Source organism: Astatotilapia calliptera, chromosome 17 (assembly GCF_900246225.1).
Source record: "Astatotilapia calliptera chromosome 17, fAstCal1.2, whole genome shotgun sequence".
Taxonomy (NCBI): domain Eukaryota; kingdom Metazoa; phylum Chordata; class Actinopteri; order Cichliformes; family Cichlidae; genus Astatotilapia; species Astatotilapia calliptera.
This window is the reverse complement of record NC_039318.1, coordinates 29885570-29908764: the sequence shown is the minus strand read 5'-3', so window position 1 is coordinate 29908764 and position 23195 is coordinate 29885570. Positions and strand designations below refer to the sequence as shown.

Below are 23195 nucleotides of genomic sequence, written 5' to 3'. Positions count from 1 at the left end.
CTAACAGCCTTTTTTTTTCTTTAGAAAAAGAAAACAAAAGAATATGTTTAATGAGTGCAGGCTGTGCAGAACTCAGAGATCACATCACTCCTGTTTTAGCTTTTTGATACTGGAACTTTTAAGGCCTTTCCTCCCAGCTACATCTCTGACACCTTAGTACCATATGCACCACCACCTACCTGGAGCCCCCTGTTTCAAGAGCCCACCTAAAAATCTAAGGGCACACTTTCAATCCAACTTGTATTTGTGCAAAGAAATTAGAAGTATGATACCTTAATAAATAAACAAAACATATAGCAGCTTAATGTCTTTAAAAAATGTAAAGTAAATACTATTATTTTTATTTTTAAGTATAATATCTAGGGGTTTTTGTTTTTGTTTTAGTCAAAGCCACAGGGAGCCACTGGGGATGGGCAAAAAAAGCCCATATAAATATTGGCAATCTCTCTCTCTTTTTTTTTTTTTTGGCAAACTGGCTTAAAGACAAAAAAAAAGGAAAACAAAAATCGTCATCAAGAGAACTGCAGGCCTCACTCGCCTCAGTTAAGGTCAGAGTTCATGATTCAACAATTAGAAAGAGGCTGGGAAGGAATGGCATCCATGGAAGAGTTCCAAGAATAAAACCACAGAGGCTTGTCCCACATTTGCCAGAAGACACCTGGGTTATGTAGGTTAAATAGGTTAAATAAATAGGTTAAATAAAGTGTTTTGAAGTGATCTGATCAAAATCTGGACTTAAATCACGTTGAGATTCTCTGGAATTACTTCTTCGCAGCGCTGTATCATATCCGCAAACCCAAATGCAGTCACTCCAAACAGTTTATAGCATTTAAAAAAGAAACAGAGCATTATGATAAAAGATTACATTACATATTTACTCCCCTGTCCCTGTATTAGTTGCTGACATTGTTTACTGTAGTTGCTAATAAAAAGTTTCATTAGAGGGGAAAACAACACTGGAGACTTTTTTTTATAGAAAGTTGTGTAACTGATAGAAGATTTTCTCTTAAATTGAATGTGAATTATATCAACAAGTATCTGGTCAAGGCCTGGAGAGCTGAGGTCCATGCGCAGAATTATTAATTATGAAAATGTTGATGGGTACAAACCAGAAGAAAGCTACACAGCGTCAGATAACCAACTTTTATTTGAACACTCTCCTCCTCCTCCTCCTCCCCCGCCCCCCTCCAGCCCCACCCGTTTCACACTCGTACAAGTCACTGCATGAAAACTTTACGCGCACTGAACCAACGCTGTGAACTGAAGCAAGAATGCGCGGAGGCTGTGCCTTGAAATCAAAGTGAGAATCGGCACGCTTGTTGGTTTCCGGGTGTGTAGTTTTGTTTTGTTTTTAACTTTTTGTTTGGGAAGTGATGACACTGGAGCTGTCGGCAGGACTATGAGCGACCACGACATCCTCGAGATGGAGTCCGACATGGAGGATCTGGGGGATATAGAGCTGGGCATGATAGAAGAGGAAGTTGGTGAGAGAACATGGTCTTTTGCAACAGTTGTCTGCATGCTATTCCGGAGCGCGGACTCGGTCTGGGTTTTATCCTCGTGATGCTGTGGGTCCTTATCGAGACAGCTGTCGATATTCTTAGGCCACGTTATCTCCGGGAACTCATCTTTTGCTACTCTGTAGTGGAGAAATTATTACTATTGTAACTCCTTTAAACAAAGTCCCCTTTCTCTTATGTATTCTGCACTCCGGTATAGTTAAGATATTTACTTTTTACTCTATAATATGTAGTCCCAGTATGGCGCAAATACAGTGTTGCTCAAGGATAGATGACGGTGTGCAGTGTTACAGATTGATCAGGAATGGGCATGTGCAGAGAGACAATTGAGCACCAGTGGAGGTGTGGTGCACAATACAGCTTCGGACATCTCCAAGAATCCAAGATTACAAATGACTATAGTTTCTCGGTATTCCTAGATCTACCTTGCTACCACACAGAAACACCTCTCAGCGAGCTTTTGTTGTTCGGATTTTTTCACATTCCTGAATCTGCAAACCGAAACCATAACTCCGCTGCTGAACAGAATGTCTCCTGGGCTCGTCTTCATCTCTGTACCCAGAGTAGATTCTGCTGCAGTGTTTCTATGAAATCTATATCATACCTGTCTCATCTAAAGTGACGCAGGCCTATCGATGACATGTTTTTTCTCTCTCCCTTTGTTCACTGATGTCTTAGATAATAGATCATAAGATAAGATCATAAAATAGATCATGAAGAGCATCTCACTGTAAAGGCACTCTAGTCTAATGGAGGGTTCGTTTCATTACAATCATTTTACAGGACTGTGGTGGTCAGTGCATTCACCAACAAAGTAGTCTTAATGAACGTCAAATGTAAAATGGTCACACTGGCTGTGGTTGAGGTGGTGTCAGTCACTTTGGCTTCTTACCCAGCTTTCTTTTTTATGCTTGAGTAAGCATGATGCTTGATCTCAATACAGGCACAGTTGCTGAAGGTGCACCGGATGTACCCATTTTACGAACGAAGATGAGAAAATCAGGTTTAAGCACTTTTCATGAAAACCAATAATTATTTATTGGTTTTCATGAAAATATACAGCCATATTTGTGTCCTGACTTGCAATAGAGCTGGTGCTCGATTCTTATCTGTTGTGAAACGTCCCCTGAGATCGAGCAGAAAAGCAACTCCTGCCGTTTCGTAAGATACCTTTTTTTTTAAACCATCTTCGGCCTCGCCTCTGTCAGTGCGCCCCAGGGTGGCTGTGGCTACAATGTAGCTTGCCATCACCAGTGTGTGAATGGGTGGGTGACTGGATGTGTGAAGCGCTTTGGGGTCCTTAGGGACTAGTAAAGCGCTATACAAATACAGGCCATTTACCATTTTTACCATTCAAAATTATTATTATGTACGCCTTAAGGTCACATACCTAGGCACCACAATGCTTCAAAAGCTGTTTTTTTTCTTTTAAGGAATAATCCATTTTCCTCTCATTGTTACATGTGCCTTTTTTTTTCTTTTTTCTTTTTTGTACATTGATGTGTCGGATGTACTCTAAGGAAGGAAGTAGCCTGCGACTGGGTTAGTGGTTTCTGACAAAATAAAAGATTTCAGTTGCATGCTTTTCAAATGACTCACACTTTCTGAATCAGTTATGGTTGCAGAGGTTCTGTAACAGCGTTTGTGTTCGGAGACTGACGATTTCAGATGAATGTGTGTCTGTCTGAACTGCTTAAAACCCGGGCTGTATGTTATGTCACTGCACTTTGTGGGATGACTGCAGTATAGAAGTCAGACCGTGAGCCTGCTTGAAGACTTTCAAAGGAGAAATTGTTGATTTTAAGAGCAGTGTTTCTTCCTCACGCTCCCTAAGCATGTTACTATGGCCTGTGTTATGAAAACAACATCTGTCTCCAGTTAGTTTTCTTTTCCACTTTATATGGAAACACTGCAAGACTTCCCATATTCGATTTTTAGGTCATCTGTTTTTTTGAAATAAGGGACAAAAGATTTATGAGGCAAATGGGAGAGGCTGCAGTGTTATTTTTATTATGTATTTTCTTGTTTTGACGTAGTCTGTGGTGGGAAAGTATGTATGTTGAGCAGCGGAATTTCTATTTTGTATCAGGGGATTCATAGAACAATTGTGGTGAGTAGGACGTTTTGTGCAAGCAATAAATCAGCGAGAGAGTGTGATGTTAAAGGAAGTGAAAAGCAGTCTGTGGTGCTTCAGTGAGCACTGCAGAGCTAGAGCATTAGCTATAACTCAGTGGAAAACAAAGGTTAAAGAAAAGCGGGTCAGTAGTCCTTAAGAATGCTGTAGACTGGTGGGGAATAAAAAGCTGGAATGGAATAGGGAATGAAGCTCCAGTTGAGTCATTTTGTAGGCAAAACAAACAAGAGTTCACTGATTTAATTGAAAATGAACTTCAGTTGTTTTCTACAGCATCTGAAAAAGTGGTTGGGTGGAGTATGTGAGCTGTTTCTGGGCTCTAAAGTGGGGAATGCCAGAAAAAACGTTCAAGAATAACTGCTCTTTCAGCCTACTGATGCATATTTCCATCAACAATAAGCTCCTATAAGTAGATACCTTCTTAATATAATATATGGGATCTTACCTTTTGCTTTGTTTACCTTAGGTGACTAAACCATTTGTACTGTAGGACCTTAACTCAGTGTAACTATAAGTTACTGTACTGTACTTAACTATACAGAACTGTTATAATCAGTAGTATATGCATAAACATATATGTACACCTATTAGAGAGCATAATTTACCTACTGTAGTTTATGGGCTAAACTGATATTTTAGACACATTTAGTTTAAAGGGCACACATGCTTTTCCTTATTCTCTGGCACATTTTTGCTGTAGTATGAGAGATAGTTACATTAAACATGGCCAAAAGTCTCACAAAATAAGGTCAGATAATGTGCATCCAGTCCTTATGAGTCAAAAGCTTAGGGCACACACTTTTATTCTGTTTTTTATGTTTGTTTAATTCTACTTTAAGGGGAATCCCCTCACTTAGTCATGGCTGTCCCCACCCACCTGTTGGTCAAAGATAACTTAAAGGGACGAGACCCAAAATGGCCTGTTTCAGACACTGGAGTGACAGAGAGTTCGGATATAGAGATATATGAGGACCATTCTGAACTGTAAGTCATAAAGCGCTATTCTGCTAAAGTTGTATATGAGCATCAGCCCTTTCATAACAGGTTTATGACCATATGACAACGCTGTAAAAGAACAGCGTTGTAACCGTGCTTTCAGTCCATATCTGTCATTGCCTTCACAGCTGCGCCCTCCCATGATTTTATCTTGTGGAACTCCAATTAAATCAAAATCTCCTCACAGACATATGAACACCCGTGTCTGTTTTTATGTGCATGCCCCAGCAGGCGTACAGACACACTCATCCTCTCTGTTGTGGCTGACAAAGATATGTATTAGGACAAACATGAGATGCAGGTCAAACTGCAACTAAAAGACTAAAAGAGAAATAGTAGCAGCATAAATTCTGTGCTATAAATGCAACAGAAGTCCATACATTCTCTGTACAAATCTTTTCTGGAAAAAAAGCTAGAATATAAAATCTATATAATCTGCTAGTAATGCATCTTCTGCAGTACTTAGTCTGCATCCACTTAATCATGGACATTTGGATGTTTGGCTGGACATGGATAATTTCAGGCTTTCAGTGAATTATCTGGCTGGAATGATTTTACAGCATGCATATTTAATGGCTTTAAAATAAACAAGAACTGGTTACACATGGTGAAAATTACACACATATAACACCCAATTGTTTCAATAATTCAGCCACAGATTTGAGGTAAAGTTAAAGAATTTGGGGCTAGTCCTCCTTTTTCATTGTTCCATCCACTTTTTGTAATGCACCAGTACCGCTGGCAGCATAACAGCCCCCCAGAGCGTGTTCAGTGTTCTTGGGTTTGACAGCCTCACCTTTACTCTTCCAAGCACACCTCTTGTCATTGCTGTCATGGCTATACAACTTTTCCCCTTCAGACCATAAAACCTTTCGCCAGGTGTAATCTGGTTTATGTGGGCAGGTGCAAATTTCAGTTGACCTTGCACCTCCTCTCAGTCAACGGCAATGCAAAACAGACTCTACTGTGGTGTACCAGCAGTTTCCAGTTCAAAGCAGTGTTTAGCCTTGGTTTGTATGTTCTCCTGAAAATCCTAACTAGGGCTGCCACAAACGATTATTTTCATAGTCGACTTGTCACCAATTATTTTTGCGATTAGTCGACTAATCAGATCATGCATCCACTGGACGTACAACGTACAGCTTATTGCACTAGCATGCATCTGCTCTTATATAACTATCATTAGCTTACAGCTTTAAGTGTTTAAGGTATGTGCTAACTAAAAATAAAGACAAGATGATAGTTTATTACATTTTAATGAGTTTAATAAACTCAGCCGTCTGCTCCTTGCTATCTAAAATATAACAGGACACCGGAGTATATTCTCGAGCATCTCACACTTCTGATAATCAGTTGTCTGCTTTGAACAAATAATATACTGAAAAAAGCCAAACAATAACATTAAGTTATGTAACTGACTTATATATGTTTAACCCGAGTAGCGAAAGACGGCCGTGGGTTTGAAAGCGATTTGCTGATGTTGTGCCAAAAACTGATTTCCGGTATTTGCCAAAAACTTGTTGGTGAAACATATTTCAAATATATCCCTCATGAATTATATCAAGTCACCTTGAGCAACAAACAACATTTGGTGGCTCAAGAGTTGGCAGTTCGTCTTGTAATCGGAAGGTTGCCGGTTCGAGCCCCGGCTCCGACAGTCTCAGTCGTTGTGTCCTTGGGCAAGACACTTCACCAGTTGCCTACTGGTGCTGGTCAGAGGGCCCGGTGGCGCCAGTGTCCGGCAGCCTCGCCTCTGTCAGTGCGCCCCAGGGCGGCTGTGGCTACAATGTAGCTTGCCATCACCAGTGTGTGAATGGGTGAATGACTGAATGTAGTGTAAAGCGCTTTGGGGTCCTTAGGGACTAAGTAAAGCACTATACAAATACAGGCCATTTACCATTCCTGTAACAAGGTAGAAGCTGCAATCAGTTTTTGGCAGTGACTTTTATGTATCCTTTATTTATGCAGTTAAAAAAAAAATTCTTGTTTACTTTAAAAATGTCTCTTTTAAGAGTAATCTGGCCAAGAGGACAGTTGAAATTGCAACAAATGCAAAAATTGTTTTGTTAAGATATTTTAAGTGGACAAAAGGAAGGTGGTTGATTATAATGTAAGTACAATAACACAGTTACAAAGATACTTGAGAAACAGGTAATTTTTAATTTTATATATAACCCCTTTGTAATACCTGTTCACCGAAGTTTATTTAGCAACATACATAACAATATTACACATAAAAAACACACGGAAACATTGGAAATCACTTTTTGGCACAACACCGGGAGTCCGGTGTTCTCACCGGCTCTAGTGAGCCTTAAGCCCCGGCTAGCTATCAAGCTGGTGAGTAACAAACGCCTCCGAAAACATCGGAGCGCTTTTGAAAATATGCGGTGTCTTGATAAACTGAGCAAATATTTGAAGTTTACACAGCTACATTCTCGCCTGAAAATATGTTAAACGTTTATTTTGTGACCCAGAAAGAATAATAAGAGTAATATTAAAACTAACTAGCTTCCGCCATTGTTGGAAACTGAGCAGGGCCGCGCTATGAATTCCTGGATAGGTTGGGCCACGAAGTATACACCCGACCTATCCTTCAAATCTGGGGAAATGAAGGGAGCATTTGCACGATCTTGGAATCTGCAATTAATTAGAAATGTCTTTCCAAAGTTGTGACAGTTAGTGACAATGACAGTTTTCCTCCTTAGTGTCAAGACTAGCGAGTTAAACTCAGAGTGCAGGTTTATTGCTGGGAAAATTCTTCATAGAAATAACATCACCAAACAAACTCAAATCACCAATACGGGACTAGACACTAAACTGGGCACTGAAACCTAAAACTAGAAAACCTGAGGAAACAAACCAGAACTAAGAGTGAGGAAATTTACAGGAAAATGAGGGTTGAAAACACAGCAGGAAGTGAGGATTTGGAAACAGGAAGAAACACAGCTGGGACAAATCAGACATAATGAGACGAGGGAACGCAAAACTAGATACCCTGGCATAGGAGACAGACTATCAAAATAAAACAGGAAATACACCATGTACGCACAGACACGGACTCAGAGACACAAGCTTAACACTACGATAATACTGATACGGTAACAGAGGGAACATAAGGACAGAGATGACCAGACAGGAGACGTGGGACCAGGACAGGCACAGAGAGACACAGACTTGATACTGAACAGAGGGAACACGGAGTACAGGGACAGGAATGACATGAGACACGACCGACAGGGGAACAAGAGAATAAACATGAGGGCAGAATTAAACCGAAGAACTAGAAATCACAAAGCCAGGAGAACTAAAGATCTAGAAATACAAAACAGAAACCAAACCCCTAATAGTCATGAACCACGATGAAAACAAAAATGAAAAAACTAAATTCAAAACACTGGGTCACTGACCCAGGACTGACACTTAGATTTTCAGAGTTCCTTCAATTTTGTTTTAAGTATTGGTCCAAGATTGCTGACAAAAACAAATTATTTCTGTGCTAGCAAAGAGAAACTACCATTTTGGGGTGGCTGTAGCTCAGGAGGTAGAGGAGGTCATCCACTAATCGGTTGGCGCTTCAGTCTATGTGCAAAATATCCTTGGGCAAGATACTAACCCCAAGTTGCTCAATGATGCATCCATCGGAGTGTGAATGTTAAACAGAAAGCAATTAACCACTGTTAAAAGTGCTTATATGAATGGTGAATCCTCATTCACCCAACCAGTCCATTTACCAGTTCTAGTCAATCACAATCACATAACCTCTGCCAAGTTATTAAAAGATTGAAGCGCATTTATATATTTGAGTTAGGGCTGGGCCATATCATACCATTCACGGTAATACTGGTATAATGTTGGGCAATGATAAGAAAATGAAATATCGCGATAGAATATGGGTAAAACACGCATGCGCAGTGCCTTTGTTTTCATATGCACATGGAGGAAAAAGCGTGCCGGCGACGGGAAATGAGAAGAGTGAAAGCGGATCACTGAATGAAACGGATGAACCAGAACTGGTTTGTAAAAATGCTGCAACTTTAGTGGTGTGGAACTGGTTTATCTTTCGTCCATCAGATACACAACAAAGCACTATTTTTGGTAGCGCATGCTAGCGGGCCGTCGTTATTACCGTGTTTTTTGGAAAATACGACACACTTAAAATACATCCTTTGATTTTTTCTTAAAATCGACAGTGCCCCTTATAATCCCGTGTGCCTTATGTATGAATTCTGGTTGTGTTTACTGACCTCGAAACGATTTTATGTGGTACACAGCGCTCGAAAATCTGTCAGACGTTTTAGTACGACTTTGCTAAGCTACGAAGCCGCACCGCTTGATGGATTGTCGGAGCATTACGGCTATCGTAGGCAGGAGCCTCTCGGAGTGATACGTACTGTGCTTCAACATAATATTACCATATTGTGTGTGTATAACCTCTTTCTAAGTTTTGTGGATCTTATACATGGTTATGCTGAGGATATGTCGGCCAATTTCCACTGGAAATGCATTTTGGTTAAACTGACAGCAAGGAATTTGCACTGTTACATTTTTATATAACTTTAATGCACATAAAAAACAGCTGCTTGTTTAAGTGAAAATACATTGATGGGTTTTTTTTCCACTAATAAAGTTGTGGAGTTGTAAAGTATTTTGTCTAGTGTCAATTATATTGTCAGTTATATCGTTATCGCAAATTTTCAAATGTATATCGTGATAAATATTTTTGGCTATATTGCCCTGCTCTAATTTGAGTATCTGAATATTTGAGTCTGTATATATAATTTTTACTCTGTGAGAAAATCCAAAAGAAACTCAAACTTGTGCACCACACTCTTGTTTTTAAAGATGAATGCTGTATCATCATTCCACTCTGGAGAAAGAACAAGCCAAAGAAATCATTAAAAGCCCCAAATTCCCTGATATTCATGCCCATGATAAGTTTATGCAAACCTCTGTCCAAAACTGCATGTCTGTTCTTTGTTCATTGTTGCATTTGCATTCCTATTTATATATGCAATCTTCTTCTTCTTTCTTTCTTTTTTTTTTTTGCAGTATACCCAGAGGAGTTTTTACCAACTTATCACTCTATCAAAGAAGGAGGAAACGTAATTAAAGCACAAGAGGTGAGTCAACAGACAATGAAGTAACATTAAACCCCTAACATAATATTATGAGCTTTACTGAAACTTAGTGGGTCGGACTGTGTGGTGAGAGAGGGGGAGGGAGAGGAGAGCAGGGCGTTACAGTGTTTGTTGACCTACGTTACACGTTGAATAGGCAGGTCCAGGTCAGCGTTAACATTGTTTCTGCTGCGACTGTCTCCAAGCTGGACATTTACTTGTGATTATGTTCAACAAGTATGACGTTATGGAGGAAGAGGAGTATGAGTTTCATCCTGTAGATTTACCCAGTGAGCCTTGTTTTTCCCCTCAGGTAGGGTTTAATGACAAACCAGACTCCCTGTTCTTCAATGATGGTGTTAGGAGGATTGACTTTGTCCTGGCGTATGAAGATGAGGACAAAAAGGAATATGAGAAGAGGCATGTGTTCCAGAGACGCAAGGTAAGCTTGTTTTTCTTTTAACCTTATTGAGCATTTTAGTAAAACGCACCATGCCATTAAATCCAAAGGTACTGGGTGTACTGCAAACGGTGCGAAGTGGAGTAAATAGTGCATAGCAGAGAGATGACATTATAGTAATAAAAAGCTTAATTTGCATAGTTCTTTGTAAAACACGGTGGTTTCTGGTATGTATGTGGGAGCCTGGATATACGGGTCTTTATATCTCATTAGTAAAATGATAAAATCAATTTTAAATTTCACTGGAAGCTGGTGAAGGGAAGCAAGAATCGAGGTGACGTGTGAGTGCGGGCAAGCCTAGCTGTTATGTCAGTGTGATTACTGACCTTCAAGAAGCTGTCCGGGTGAAAAAGAATTGCAATGGAGGACATTTAAAGATATCCAACTGTTAATGGTAATGTTAAGGTTGTCATCGTCAACATAGTAACATATGAGATGCCTTTAAAGCTCTTAAGTAGATGGCCAGGAGAGTAGCAGATAGTTGGAGAGTTGGACCAAAGCGCTTCTAGTGAGAATATTTAGCTATTAATGATTTTTAGCTATCAGAATATAATGAAAACCATTTAAGAAAAGTGATGCCAACCTAGTTCAACAACCTGTCATATAAGACCGGTGTGATCAGTGGTGTTAAAGGCTCGGGGACTGCAAACAGCCTGCTATGCCAGCATTCAGAATCCATGGAGAGTAGTTATGATGTTAGATTTAGAGTGTTAGTATTGACATTTGATCTCTGAGCGTCTATTCTTTTCACCAGTGACTCTCTGGTTCGATTCCCAATGGGTTTTATCTGAATGCCTTCGTTTTAACTTTAAGATCTGACTGCATTTTATGTGTCCTAATGAGTTATATAACAACATTCTTCTAATAGAATAATCTAACATCATAACGTATACACAGAGTGCATGCAGGCGAATGTATATAGCCAAAATTTTCTCAGTGTTTGATTTATTACTCATACAAATGGCAGAGTCTGTTTCTTATTTGTAAATGGAGTTTTTGTTTGCACTTGGATTAGTCTGTCAGTCTGTGGCTTCACATTATTCCCCTCTGTCTGTAAATATTATTTATCCAGGATATGAAGCATTAGATTCTGACTGTGAGGTGCTCCTGGCTATATTCCTTGAGAGAGCTAATGAAGAGCATCATTTTTTCAATTAGATGCTCAAAGTTCATCATCAGAACAGATCTGTTTGGCCATGAGTAATTTTTAATTTATGTTTTTAGATTTTGTGGTGCAAAAATGTTAAACCGCCACAAAACAAAGTCAGTTGGTTTGTAACTGAAGAGAAGGAAAAATAGAAAGAAAGAAGACCAACTCTTCCTGGTCTGGTTTCTGTTATTAGTATTAGACTGAAGGATGAACTGGCATATCCAGGCTTGTTTGTCCTCTTTCACAACAGGTTTACAGTCAGGTTTGTATATAATATAATGCTTGGAAATGAATATGTTGTTGTTAGAAAAGAAGTGCCACATGTTTTCCACTTGATTGAGATGAGAGCTGTGAATAAATACAGGCAGTGGGTGTAGACAGCTGCAACCCAGCTCCAAGTCCGTAAAAGCCGATCAGCCAGTTTTACTGAGTTCCTTGGAAAAGATTTGCCTATAAAGTTACTAGAAGTATCACAGTCCTGGGCTTTGGACTCAGTTTGCGGACTAGAGATTTCCTCTCTATTCGTTAATGTTACGTTTGTTTCTTAGTTTGACTGTTCATTCTTGATTGACTCGTTCCTGAATATCTTGAGTTCTGTGTTTCCGTTAATGCTGATTTCAGTTACTATTCTGCTTTAGGTTGTTTGGTTTGGTCTCGAGGGTTTTTTTTAGCCTTTCCTTTCTGTGTCAGGTTCAGATGTCAGGGTCATTGTCTCTGTGTTTAGTTGCTTCCTCTTTCCTTTTGATAGTCTTGCCACTTGCACTTTATGTTTAGTTCTACTTCCCTTGTTTCCACTTGCTACATTACTCCTTGCATTTATTGTCTCCCTTTAACATTTGTCTAGTCATCCCTTTAGCTCTGTAGCAGCTTACTGGGAGCTTTCCTGTTTGGAATCTGTAGCATATCTTGATATCTTCCCTATTTTGATCCCTTGTTTAGCACATGACAGGAAATGAAATTTCCTAAGTCTGTTAGAACTGAGGAAACATTATATTCATAAGAAATCCAGCAAGCGGAGAGTCTCTAAAAGTCACTCGATTAACTTTGTTGTTCCAGAGCATAACTTTGGTCAAACACAGGTTGCTTAACTTTATTCTGCTCTGACTGCTGGGAAGGTGTGGTTCTTTGACATGCTGTTGGTTAAATGGAATTATTATGATTGTCTATATACATCGCATGCAATTGTGGTATTTCCTGTTTCTCAATGAGTAATCTTTCTGCTAACAAAGTTAGCAGTAATAAAGACTGAAGCTATTTTTAGCTTTGCTTCATTAACAGTTCCTTGAAAGTGTCCATGAAGTGCTGAATGTGACAATTTAGCGATACCAAATTATTCACCAAATGAATACACCGAAGACAGAGCGCAGTTCCTGCACCAGGAGAGCAACATGATGCAGTATTACAGTATTATATCGAGTTTTTAGTACATCTTTTTGAATAATAAATACATAAATCAGTCAACTAAAGGGGCCATGAAAGTATCTGCTGTATCCAGCGATTAATTTGCATTTGATATTTATTTTTTTATTGTCTTATTCTTTAGAGACGGCGAGAATACTTTGAGGCCAGCCTGATGAAGATGGGCATGGAGTTGGAGGCCACACAGTCTGTAAGTGGATGTCCTTGCCTGGAGGTTACTGTTTCTGTCCCCGTATCTCTTACTTTAACTGAATTCTCTCTTTGTTTGCAGGTTTTAGATGAAAAACTCATGTTTTTGAAAGTTCACATGCCATGGGATGTGCTGTGCACCTATGCCGAGGTCCTGCATATCAAGCTTCCCATACAGCCCAACGACATGCCGGCCCGCCCCTCCCCGTTGCGCTTTTTCTCCTGCATCACCAAGCACTTCTATCCCGATGAGAAACTGATCAGTAAGGAGTCCGAGTTCTTCACCGCCCCCTTTGAGAAGGATCGACAAGATCTCTTCTGTATCAAGGACAAAGATCTCTTCTTCACTCCATCGATGAGGAGCAGGATGGTAGGTTGTTCCATGTAGCTGCCATAAGTTCAGGCTGCCTGCAACTCTCCCTACACATAAATATGTCAATGGATTTATGGATTTCATGTTAAAATCACTAAAGTCAGGGTTCACAGACAACCTTAAAATGCCTTCATTTTAAAGGAACTTGATTTGAAATAATAGTCATCTTAAAACTTAACTTAACTTTTTCCATGAATTTGTGGTTTAAGTCTTATGTACAACATATTACGTATACTTTCACAAATCGCACATTAAAATAGTGGAGAAAAAGTTAGCAGGACTGGAAAATACAAGTTTGGACCAAGAACAAAAACTTTTATGCTCCTAGGTGAATGATTTAGTAATGGTTTGCTGTCATAACAATTTATTTTGAAGTGGTATGTAAGGAAACAGGCGTAAGAGACTCTGGAGAGGTGGAGGTATGCACCGGATACATGGGATCAGTAGAGCCAAGACTGAATGCATGTGCGACTGAGAAAGAGACGGGTGGAAATGTTAAAGTTTAAAGAGTGCAGATATTAAATGTACATGGATTTAAATACCTGGGTTCAAGCATCCAAGGCAACAGGCAGTGCACAAGGCAAGTGAAGAAGAGTGTCAGGGGTGATTTGTGATAGAAGCACAGCAGCAAGAGTGAAAAGGAAGATTTACAAGATGATATGATGTATGGTTTGAAGATTATGGCACTTCCAAAAATACAGGGGGTGGAGCTGGAGGTAACAGAGTTAAAGATGTTCAGATTTTCATTGGAGTGACCAGAATGGTCAGGATTAGAAATGAGTATGTCAAATAGACAACAGTTTGAACAGTTTGGAGACAAAACTAGAGAGGAAGGTGGTTTCTGCATTTGGAGGGATAGTGGACACATTGTTCAAAGTTGAAGATGGAGCTGGGAGGCAGGAGGAAAAGAGCAAGACCATAGAGAAGAAGGACATGCAGAGGGTTTGTGTGACAGAGGAGGATGTTGGAGTAGAGGTGGAGGAAGGTGATCTGCTCTGGTTAAACTGAATTTATATTGCACCAAATCACAACAGCAGTTGCCTCAGGGAACTTTATATTGTAAGGTAAAGACCCTACAATAATACAGAGAAACCCCAACAATCAGATGACCTCCTTTGAGCAAGCACTTGACGACAGTGGGAATGAAAAACTCCCTTTTAACAGGAAGAAACCTCCAGGCTCAAGCAGGAGGAGTCATCTGCTGGTTGGGGGTTAGAGGAGGCAAAAAAGACAAAAGACACACACTGTGGAAGAGAGCCAGAGATATACAATAACTAATGATTAAATGCAAAGAGGTCAGAGACGCAGGGTGCTCTGTCGAATCCAGTTTTTTCCCCAACTGCAGTACGGAAAGAACTGCATGCAATTGGACAATTTCCTCATTAGTTTATTTTTCCAAAGTGATGATTCCAAACCTAGAACACTTGAGACACCCATTTAAATAAAATAACAAATATCCGTTGTTAGAAATTATATAATTATCTTATAGTTTTTTATTTGATTTGAAAAAGTCAAGAGCTCCTTTTAGATTGACAGAGATGGTTTTGTCTATGAAGAAAAAAATCAATGTATTATAAAATAGTAGAATGATAACTTTTTGACTCTTTCTCTTTTCTTAGGCGTATTACATCCTGAGCCGAGCCCCCTATGACATACGAGGCAACATAAAGAAGTTTGGCATCACCAAACTGCTGGACAGTGGAGTTTACAAAGCGGCCTATCCCATCCACGATGTAAGCCACAATATTTTCTGCTTTATTTTGCATACTGCGTATTGTCTTGTTTAGCCAAGCTGTACTATGTTATGTTAATGGCTTCACTGCTCGTCATGTCAGTGTCGGTTCAATGTCAAGTCCCAAGAACCAGAGTGTCCCAATGAAAGATACCTGCTCTATGAAGAATGGGCTCATCCCAAAAGCTTCTACAAGATCCAACCGCTGGACCTCATACGGTAAATCTTTTTTCTGTGCATAAAAAATTGTCTTCTCTGTTTGTTCAAGAAAAATTAGTAGTAATTATTAATAACTCTAATTATTTTTATTGACAGGAACTACTACGGGGAGAAGATTGGCATCTACTTTGCCTGGTTGGGTTTCTACACGAGAATGCTCACTTGGGCTGCTGTTGTTGGGATCGGCTGTTTCATCTACGGGTACTATACCCGGGACACCAGCACCTGGAGGTACTACAAACAATTTATTTCTCTTTAATGATTTTAAATGTTTAAAAAAATGCTCTTTAATGGTCTGTCTTGTGTCTTTGAAATGCTGCAGCAAAGAAGTGTGCGACCCTGATATTGGGGGAAAAATAGTCATGTGTCCACAGTGTGACACGTGCCAATACTGGACATTAAACAGCACCTGTAACACTTCGAAAGTGAGTTCTGTTTTATTGTATTTGAATGCATCTTTTCCTGTCTTTAATGTTGCTCAGTATACTTTGCAGCACAGCGCTCACCTCACAGTAGGTAGCACTGTTGCCAGATTTGCATAGTGAAATGTGTGGCTGCTGTTTTACTTTGTGACACAGCTGCAGCTGCCATTGAAATTTTATCTCTTTCTCTCTTTTTTAAGAATCTTTGCATATTTGATAACTTTGGGACGTTAGTGTTTGCAGTTTTCATGTCAGTCTGGGGTAAGTTTGATACAGTTTCTACCAGATTTTATCTTCTGTTATTATCTTTGCTTTTGCATCATCTTTGGTATTATTAATAGAACACCCTATTTATATTGCGCTTCCTTCTCTTATAACTGCCTGGCTTGTTGTTTCCTGTGTTTGTTTCGCTTTGTGCAGTGACTTTGTTCCTAGAGTTCTGGAAGCGCTACCAGGCAGAGCTGGAGTACGAGTGGGACACTGTGGAGTTCCTGGAACAGGAAGAGCCACCTCGCCCAGAATATGAAGCCAAATGTATCTATGAGAGGAAAAACCCCATTACAGGGGTAAATCCCACATACTTTTTCTCCAGCTAATCTCAGCTTGAGTTTTGATTTTCTCCATTTACAATGCATCAGTGAGTTTCACCTCTTCAAATATTGTTGCTGAGGTTCATAATTTCATTTTATTTATGTCTGCTATTTAGGTGAAGGAAAAGGTGCCATACACAGCCTGTGGACGATGTGTCCGTGTGTCGATAGGAATGACAACAGTCATTTTCTGGGTGAGTCATGAATTAAATGTCTTTTTTGTGTCTACTTTTTTTTTTATACAAAGAAGAAGAAATACACAACAGGAATAGTGAGAACAATATATAAACTCCTTTTAAGGTATACCCTTCTTTTAATTTTATTATTTTACATAACAGCATGGAAAGAAAAACGTCTAATCCTTAGGAGGCCTTAAAATGATTATTATTTATTTAACAGAAAGTAAGCCAAACAAAGAAACAGTATTTGAAAAACTATGTACAACCTTATTGTTTCTATAGGAATTAAGAGGTTAAATATATAGCCAGGTGCTGCTAGTCAAATGCACTATTAACTGCTCATTAGCAAGTGAGAGCACTACTATAAAAGTAAAAGCCAAAGAAAAGACAAAAGAGTATGGCTTGTTTGGGAAGGTTGCCTGGAGAAAGTATCTTCTTCCTAAGAAGAACATGGCAGCACAGCTTAGGTTTGCAAAGTTGTATCTGAACAAACCACATGATTTCTGTAACGATCCCTTTTGTAAAGATGAGACTACAGTGGAGCTGTTTGGCTATTATCCACAAGATAATTGTTTGGAGAAAACCAAACACAGCATCTCAACACAAACACCCCATACCAACTGTGAAGCATGGCGGTGGATGGGTGATGGTTTGGGCTTGTTTTGCAACCACAGGACCAAAGAATCAAGGTGTCACAATGTCCCAGACCTCATTGAAATGCGGTGGTGGGAGTTGAACAGAACTGTAAACAAGCAAATGTCCACATATCTCAATGAAATGAAGCAATGTTGTAAAGAAGAGCAGGCCAAAATTCTTCCACAGTGCTGTGAGACACTAATAAAGTCACAAAGAAAAAAATTAATTATTGTAGTGAAAGTTTGTTCTACAAGCCAATTAATTTTGTTCTGATATTCAATTCAATTCAATTTTATTTATATAGCACCAAATCACAACAACAGTCGCCTCAAGACGCTTTATATTGTACAGTAGATCGTACAATAATAGATTCAGAGAAAACCCAACAATCATATGACCCCCTATGACCAAGCACTTTGGCGACAGTGGGAAGGAAAAACTTTTAACAGGAAGAAACCTCCGGCAGAACCAGGCTCAGGGAGGGGCGGGGCCATCTGCTGCGACCGGTTGGGGTGAGAGAAGGAAAACAGGATAAAGACATGCTGTGGAAGAGAGACAGAGATTAATAACAGATATGATTCAATGCAGAGAGGTCTATTAACACATAGTGAGTGAGAAAGGTGACTGGAAAGGAAAAACTCAATGCATCATTGGAATCCCCGGCAGCCTATGTCTATTGCAGCATAACTAAGGGAGGATTCAGGGTCACCTGGTCCAGCCCCAACTATATGCTTTAGCAAAGAGGAAAGTTTTAAGCCTAATATTAAAGGTAGAGATAGTGTCTGTCTCCCGAATCCAAACTAGAAGCTGCTTCCACAGAAGAGGGGCCTGAAAACTGAAGGCTCTGCCTCCCATTCTACTTTTAAATACTCTAGGAACAACAAATAAGCCTGCAGTGTGAGAGTGAAGTGCTCTAATAGGGTGATATGGTACTACAAGGTCATTAAGATAAGATGGGGCCTGATTATTTAACACCTTGTATGTGAGGAGCAAGATTTTGAATTCAATTCTGGATTTAACAGGAAGCCAATGAAGGGAAGCCAAAACAGGAGAAATCTGCTCTCTCTTTCTAGTCCCTGTTAGTACTCTTGCTGCAGCAAGATATGTACGGAACTATTTCACTTACTACTTCCTTTTTACAATAATTATATACTATTATTTATATATTATGGTTTCAGTTCACAAAAAAACAAATTTTGCTTTAAAATAAAATGTCCATTTTAACCAATGTAATATTGAGCAGGAAGTATTGATCTATAAAAGTAGCTAGGGTACATGGAACAGTTTCCTCTTTGACTCCACATGTTTTCAAGCATCCTGCTATTCCAGCTGTCTTTCCCCACATCTCTTGACTGTCAGAAAGAATTTGTAATAATTTTGTTTTGTTTATTTATTTATTTATTTATTTATTTATTTATTTATTTATTTATTTATTTATTTATTTATTTTACTGATTTTGTCCTTTAGATAATGTTGATCCTGGCATCTGTTGTGGCCATCACTGTATACCGCCTGGCTGTCTTCTTTACGTTTTCTCGTGAACTGAGGAATACAAACTTGACAATTGCTGAGCCAATAAAGGAGTATGTGACACCTCAGATGGCCACTTCTGTCACAGCATCACTGATTAGCTTTGTTGTAATCATGATCCTCAATATTCTATATGAGCGGGTCGCCATCTGGATCACAGACTTCGGTGAGTTAAACATCCAACTGTACTGTCTTTCCTCAATGGAAAATAACCTAATCCACAGTCTTTTCATATCCGACACAATAACAGAGCTTCCACGAACCAAGACGGACTATGAGAACAGCTTGACTCTGAAGATGTTCCTCTTTCAATTTGTCAACTATTACTCCTCATGTTTCTACATCGCCTTTGCAAAGGGGAAAGCAGTTGGCCATCCAGGAAAGCCTGTTTATCTTTTGGGAAAATACAGAAATGAGGAGGTACTATTAGTCCATAAAGTGTTTACATAGCCAAGTAAATAGCTAGATATCCATGGCTGTCAATGTGTGTCTTTGATTTGCAGTGTGATCCGGGTGGTTGTTTGATTGAGCTGACGACTCAGCTGGCAATCATCATGGGTGGAAAAGCCATCTGGAACAACATCCAGGAGGTCTTGATACCGTAAGGACTCGGAATCTAGGACCTGTTTTTGTTGAGATGAGGTTGAACGCTAACTAGCCATCTTTTAAAAAGCTGTCCTTTTACTGTATACATACATTTGCTTGAAAAGTGAATGGACCCACTTTTTCCTCAACAATTCTACGAACTTTTCAATTAAATCCAGTCCATTTGAGCTGATGTGGTCTATACGTCAACTACATTTTTATCTGTTGCGTATTTTAAGCTTGAACTAAAAAGTCAACCATTTGGACAGCTGCCAAACCTCTAATGAACAGAAAATTGCTAATTGCATGAGCATCTCTTTCAATTTAGACAAAGGGATGTCTTTTCAAAGGTCGTGACTTCACAGAAAGATTTAGCTCAGTAAACACGATATGTCGCTTACAACAGTGTTCAAATCGACTAGATAAATAGGCAACGATACTTACTTACTGTTACTTTACGCCATCTCTTCCATCCTTTCAAGGTGGTTGAAGAATTTAATTTATCGCCACTGCGTCCATGTGACATCGGAGAAAGTGATTCCTCGCTGGGAGCAGGACTACCAGCTTCAACCCAGCTCAAAACTAGGACTGTTCTATGAATACCTTGAGATGGGTGAGATGGCAATACATTATTGGCACTTTGTCTGTTATATTTGCAGCTGCTGTTGTTGATAACAGAACCTGAATATACAGAATAATTGATTATTTTATTAATACCTGGTGCACTGGGAAACCTCTTGTTCCTTACAGCCATCCAATTTGGCTTTGTGACCCTGTTTGTGGCCTCCTTCCCTCTGGCTCCGGCCCTGGCTCTGCTCAACAATATAATAGAAATTCGGGTTGATGCTTGGAAAATCACCACTCAGTTTCGCCGTGATGTGCCAGAGAAGGCACAGCACATAGGAGCCTGGCAGCCCATTCTTCAAGGCATCACTATCCTGGCTGTGGTAACAAATGTAAGCTGATAATTACACCCAAACGCTAGTTTTTTAACTCATTTTACAGGCGATTACAATCTCAGCCCTTCAGTTTAGTTAACTACTATAACTGTACCACAGTTATTATCTGCAGCCCAAAATGACTATATGTTTGTCAAAAATACAAGAAAATGTTGTGCAAAAAGAAAAGTCTCACATTTTAACTTTTACAACCAGTTTTCTGCTTTTTCTGCATTAACTTTGTGCCCTGATGTTTGTCTGTTTCAACAGGCCATGATCATTGCTTTCACGTCGGACATGATCCCACGGCTGGTCTACTACTGGTCTTTCTCAGTGTACCCCTACGGCAATAATACTGAAAACACCATGAAGGGCTACATCAACAGCTCGCTGTCGGTATTCAGTACCAACGATTTTCCCCCAGTTGATGATGAATATATCCACACGCCTCCCAACCTAACCACTTGCAGGTACAAAGACTGAATCATCATTTTCATTTAAAATTAGCTTCCACACTTTCTAGATAGTGCGAGGTGGACTGGAAGGACAAGGGCTTAAACCTTTTGTTTGTTAGTCCATTTGGACATAAGAACATCACACAGCAGATTTGATCAACTCCACTATGAAGGTGCATTATAGGATTTAGATCTGGTAACTGTGGAGGCCATTTAAGTACAGTGAATGTATTGTCATTTTTAGGCTTGAGATTGCTTGAGCTTTGTGACATGGTTAGTTATGATGAGAAAAGACCACAGCAACAATATTTGGGTAAGATGTAACATTTAAATGATGCTCAGTGTCCCAAAAAGATATTTCCCACATCATTACACCACCAGCACCCTAAACTGATTTAAAGGCAGGATGGAGCAATACCTTCATGTTGTTTACGCTCAGTTCTAATCGTACCCTCCAAATGGAGACTCATCAGACCAGGAAATGTTTTTCCAGTCTCGTGAGTTTGTGCACTCTAAAGCAGTCTGACTCGTCACCTCTGACATCAAAGGTGTTTTTTCCCCAGAGACCTCCAGCTCACTGGATATTTTATTTTCTTCACACCATCTTCTAAACTAGCTAGAAATGGATGTGTGGGGAAATCCCAGTAGATCAGCAGTTTCTGATCATCCCATTGGGCACCAAAAACCTTATTACACTCAAAGCCACTTAAATTACCTTTCTTCTCCATCCTGATGTTCACTTTGAACTTCAGCAGGGCGTTTTGATATTGTGTATATGCCTAAATACAGTAAGTTACTGCCAGGTTATTGGCTGATAAGATATTTACCTTAATTAGGAGTTGAAAAATATGTACTTAATGAAGTGGCCAGTGAGCGTATTTGAATGTATGTAACTTGGGGAAAAAAAGGTTCCAATTAAGTGAGTTGACTGTGAGTTTTTATTTAACCTTAGTTAGATCATATATGCATGAACATGCAGAAACCTGTACACGCATATGTGTTTGTTTAAGTGCAAGTAAATAGCAAACAGTCCCTGCAAGTATGTGCAAGACAACCTGATTTAATCACAGTTATAAGATTTACTGAAAAGAAGTTTTATCTGTAGCCTTGAAAAATGCAAGGAGAATGACTAAGCTGAGGGAGGGAGTACAGACTAAGGACAAGAGAGGAATGCAGACCAAAGCTATTTTGGTATTAGGCATGGGGGCAGGGCTTGGTTTCAGCAGGGCAAAGACAGAGTCCAGATCAGAGTCGAGGAATGGACCGAGTAATGCTGGAGGTTGACGAGACGGGCTTTAGTAGCGTGTGAACACAAATGAGCTTCAAAACATTCCAGAAACGACTGAAAAACTGTTGAGCTCGAACCAAAGAGTGGAGAAGGGTGAAGAGCAGCTGTGGCCTGACTTATACTCATATAATCAAGCACAGACAAATTATATTCTGCAGTCATAAAAAAAAGATTAAAGCTGAGAAATACAGAAACAAATGTATGGCAAATCAGTGCGGGTTTGAAGAAAACTACTGAAAACTTTTCTCTTACAGGTATCGAGATTATCGGTTTCCCCCCGGGCACCAAAGACAGTACGAATACAACATGTTCTACTGGCATGTGATCGCTGCCAAAATGGCTTTTATAATTGTTGTGGAGGTGAGTAGAAACTAAATAAATAGAAACCGATCACGTCAGAAAAGGATAATTTAAGAACATGCCAATGGAAGTGTTCACTTCTTTTTTGTGTGTGTGTGTGTGTTCGCAGCACATTGTTTATTTTACCAAGTTCATCCTGGCCTACATAATCCCCGACGTCCCGTATGCTGTTAAAGAACAAATCAAACGGGAAAAATACCTGACCCAGGTGATCCTCCACGAGACCAACCTGAAGCTGGTGTCCAAACGTTTAAAGGCAACTGAAACTGAAACTGAAAGCTGAGCATTTACAAAAGAAGGACTTGGAGGTGGATGAAAACGGATGGGACACGAAAGCAGAACCTTTTAAGTGTGTCACAAGAAGAGTGTTCTTTTTCTCTGTATTCAATTCAGTTTTATTTATACAGCACCAAATCACAACAACAGTCACCTCAAGGGGCTTTATCTTGTAATGTAGACCCTACAATAATATTATGATTACCAAGTTAATAAAGCATGAACTGTCTGACAGGAAACACCATCCTTGAGGAACTGCAGGACGGCGAACGGAAAAACCAGAAAAACCACTGATGTGTAGTCTTCCCTAACCACTATTTTCTTGCCCTGGACTGCCTTGATGTGTTTGGTGGTGAAAACGCACTTTAAGAGTCTTGTTTTTCTGGTGAAATAAATTTAGCTGACTCTTTAAATATAAAGATAACAGCACAGGTGGAAAAGGCTGCAGCAGAATGCCGAATATGAACTTTTGGCTCAAGAAATGTGAATTGTAATCTTTTTTTTTTTAATTACAAAAAACCACAAATCCGTCTTGACGTTAAAGACCAAAACACAAATACTAAAATCAAGAAAAATGTAACATTTAGCACATTGATGATTTTTTTTTTTAATTAATTGCCATGC

At 39.5% G+C, this 23195-nt stretch overlaps 1 protein-coding gene across 1 annotated transcript; it reads left to right on the top strand.

The window, feature by feature from the left end:
• The first annotated feature begins 1212 nt into the window (after positions 1-1212).
• Positions 1213-22716, top strand: ano6 (anoctamin 6). Its single transcript, XM_026147355.1, has 20 exons — positions 1213-1484; positions 9703-9773; positions 10084-10212; positions 12924-12989; positions 13071-13358; positions 14981-15094; positions 15197-15312; positions 15409-15543; positions 15635-15737; positions 15935-15995; positions 16155-16300; positions 16441-16518; positions 18607-18835; positions 18920-19089; positions 19173-19270; positions 19737-19867; positions 20005-20210; positions 20463-20662; positions 22190-22295; positions 22405-22716. Exons 1-20 carry the CDS (start codon positions 1400-1402, stop codon positions 22576-22578), a joined length of 2706 nt encoding a protein of 901 aa, XP_026003140.1. The 5' UTR covers positions 1213-1399; the 3' UTR covers positions 22579-22716.
• The last annotated feature ends 479 nt before the right edge of the window (positions 22717-23195 follow it).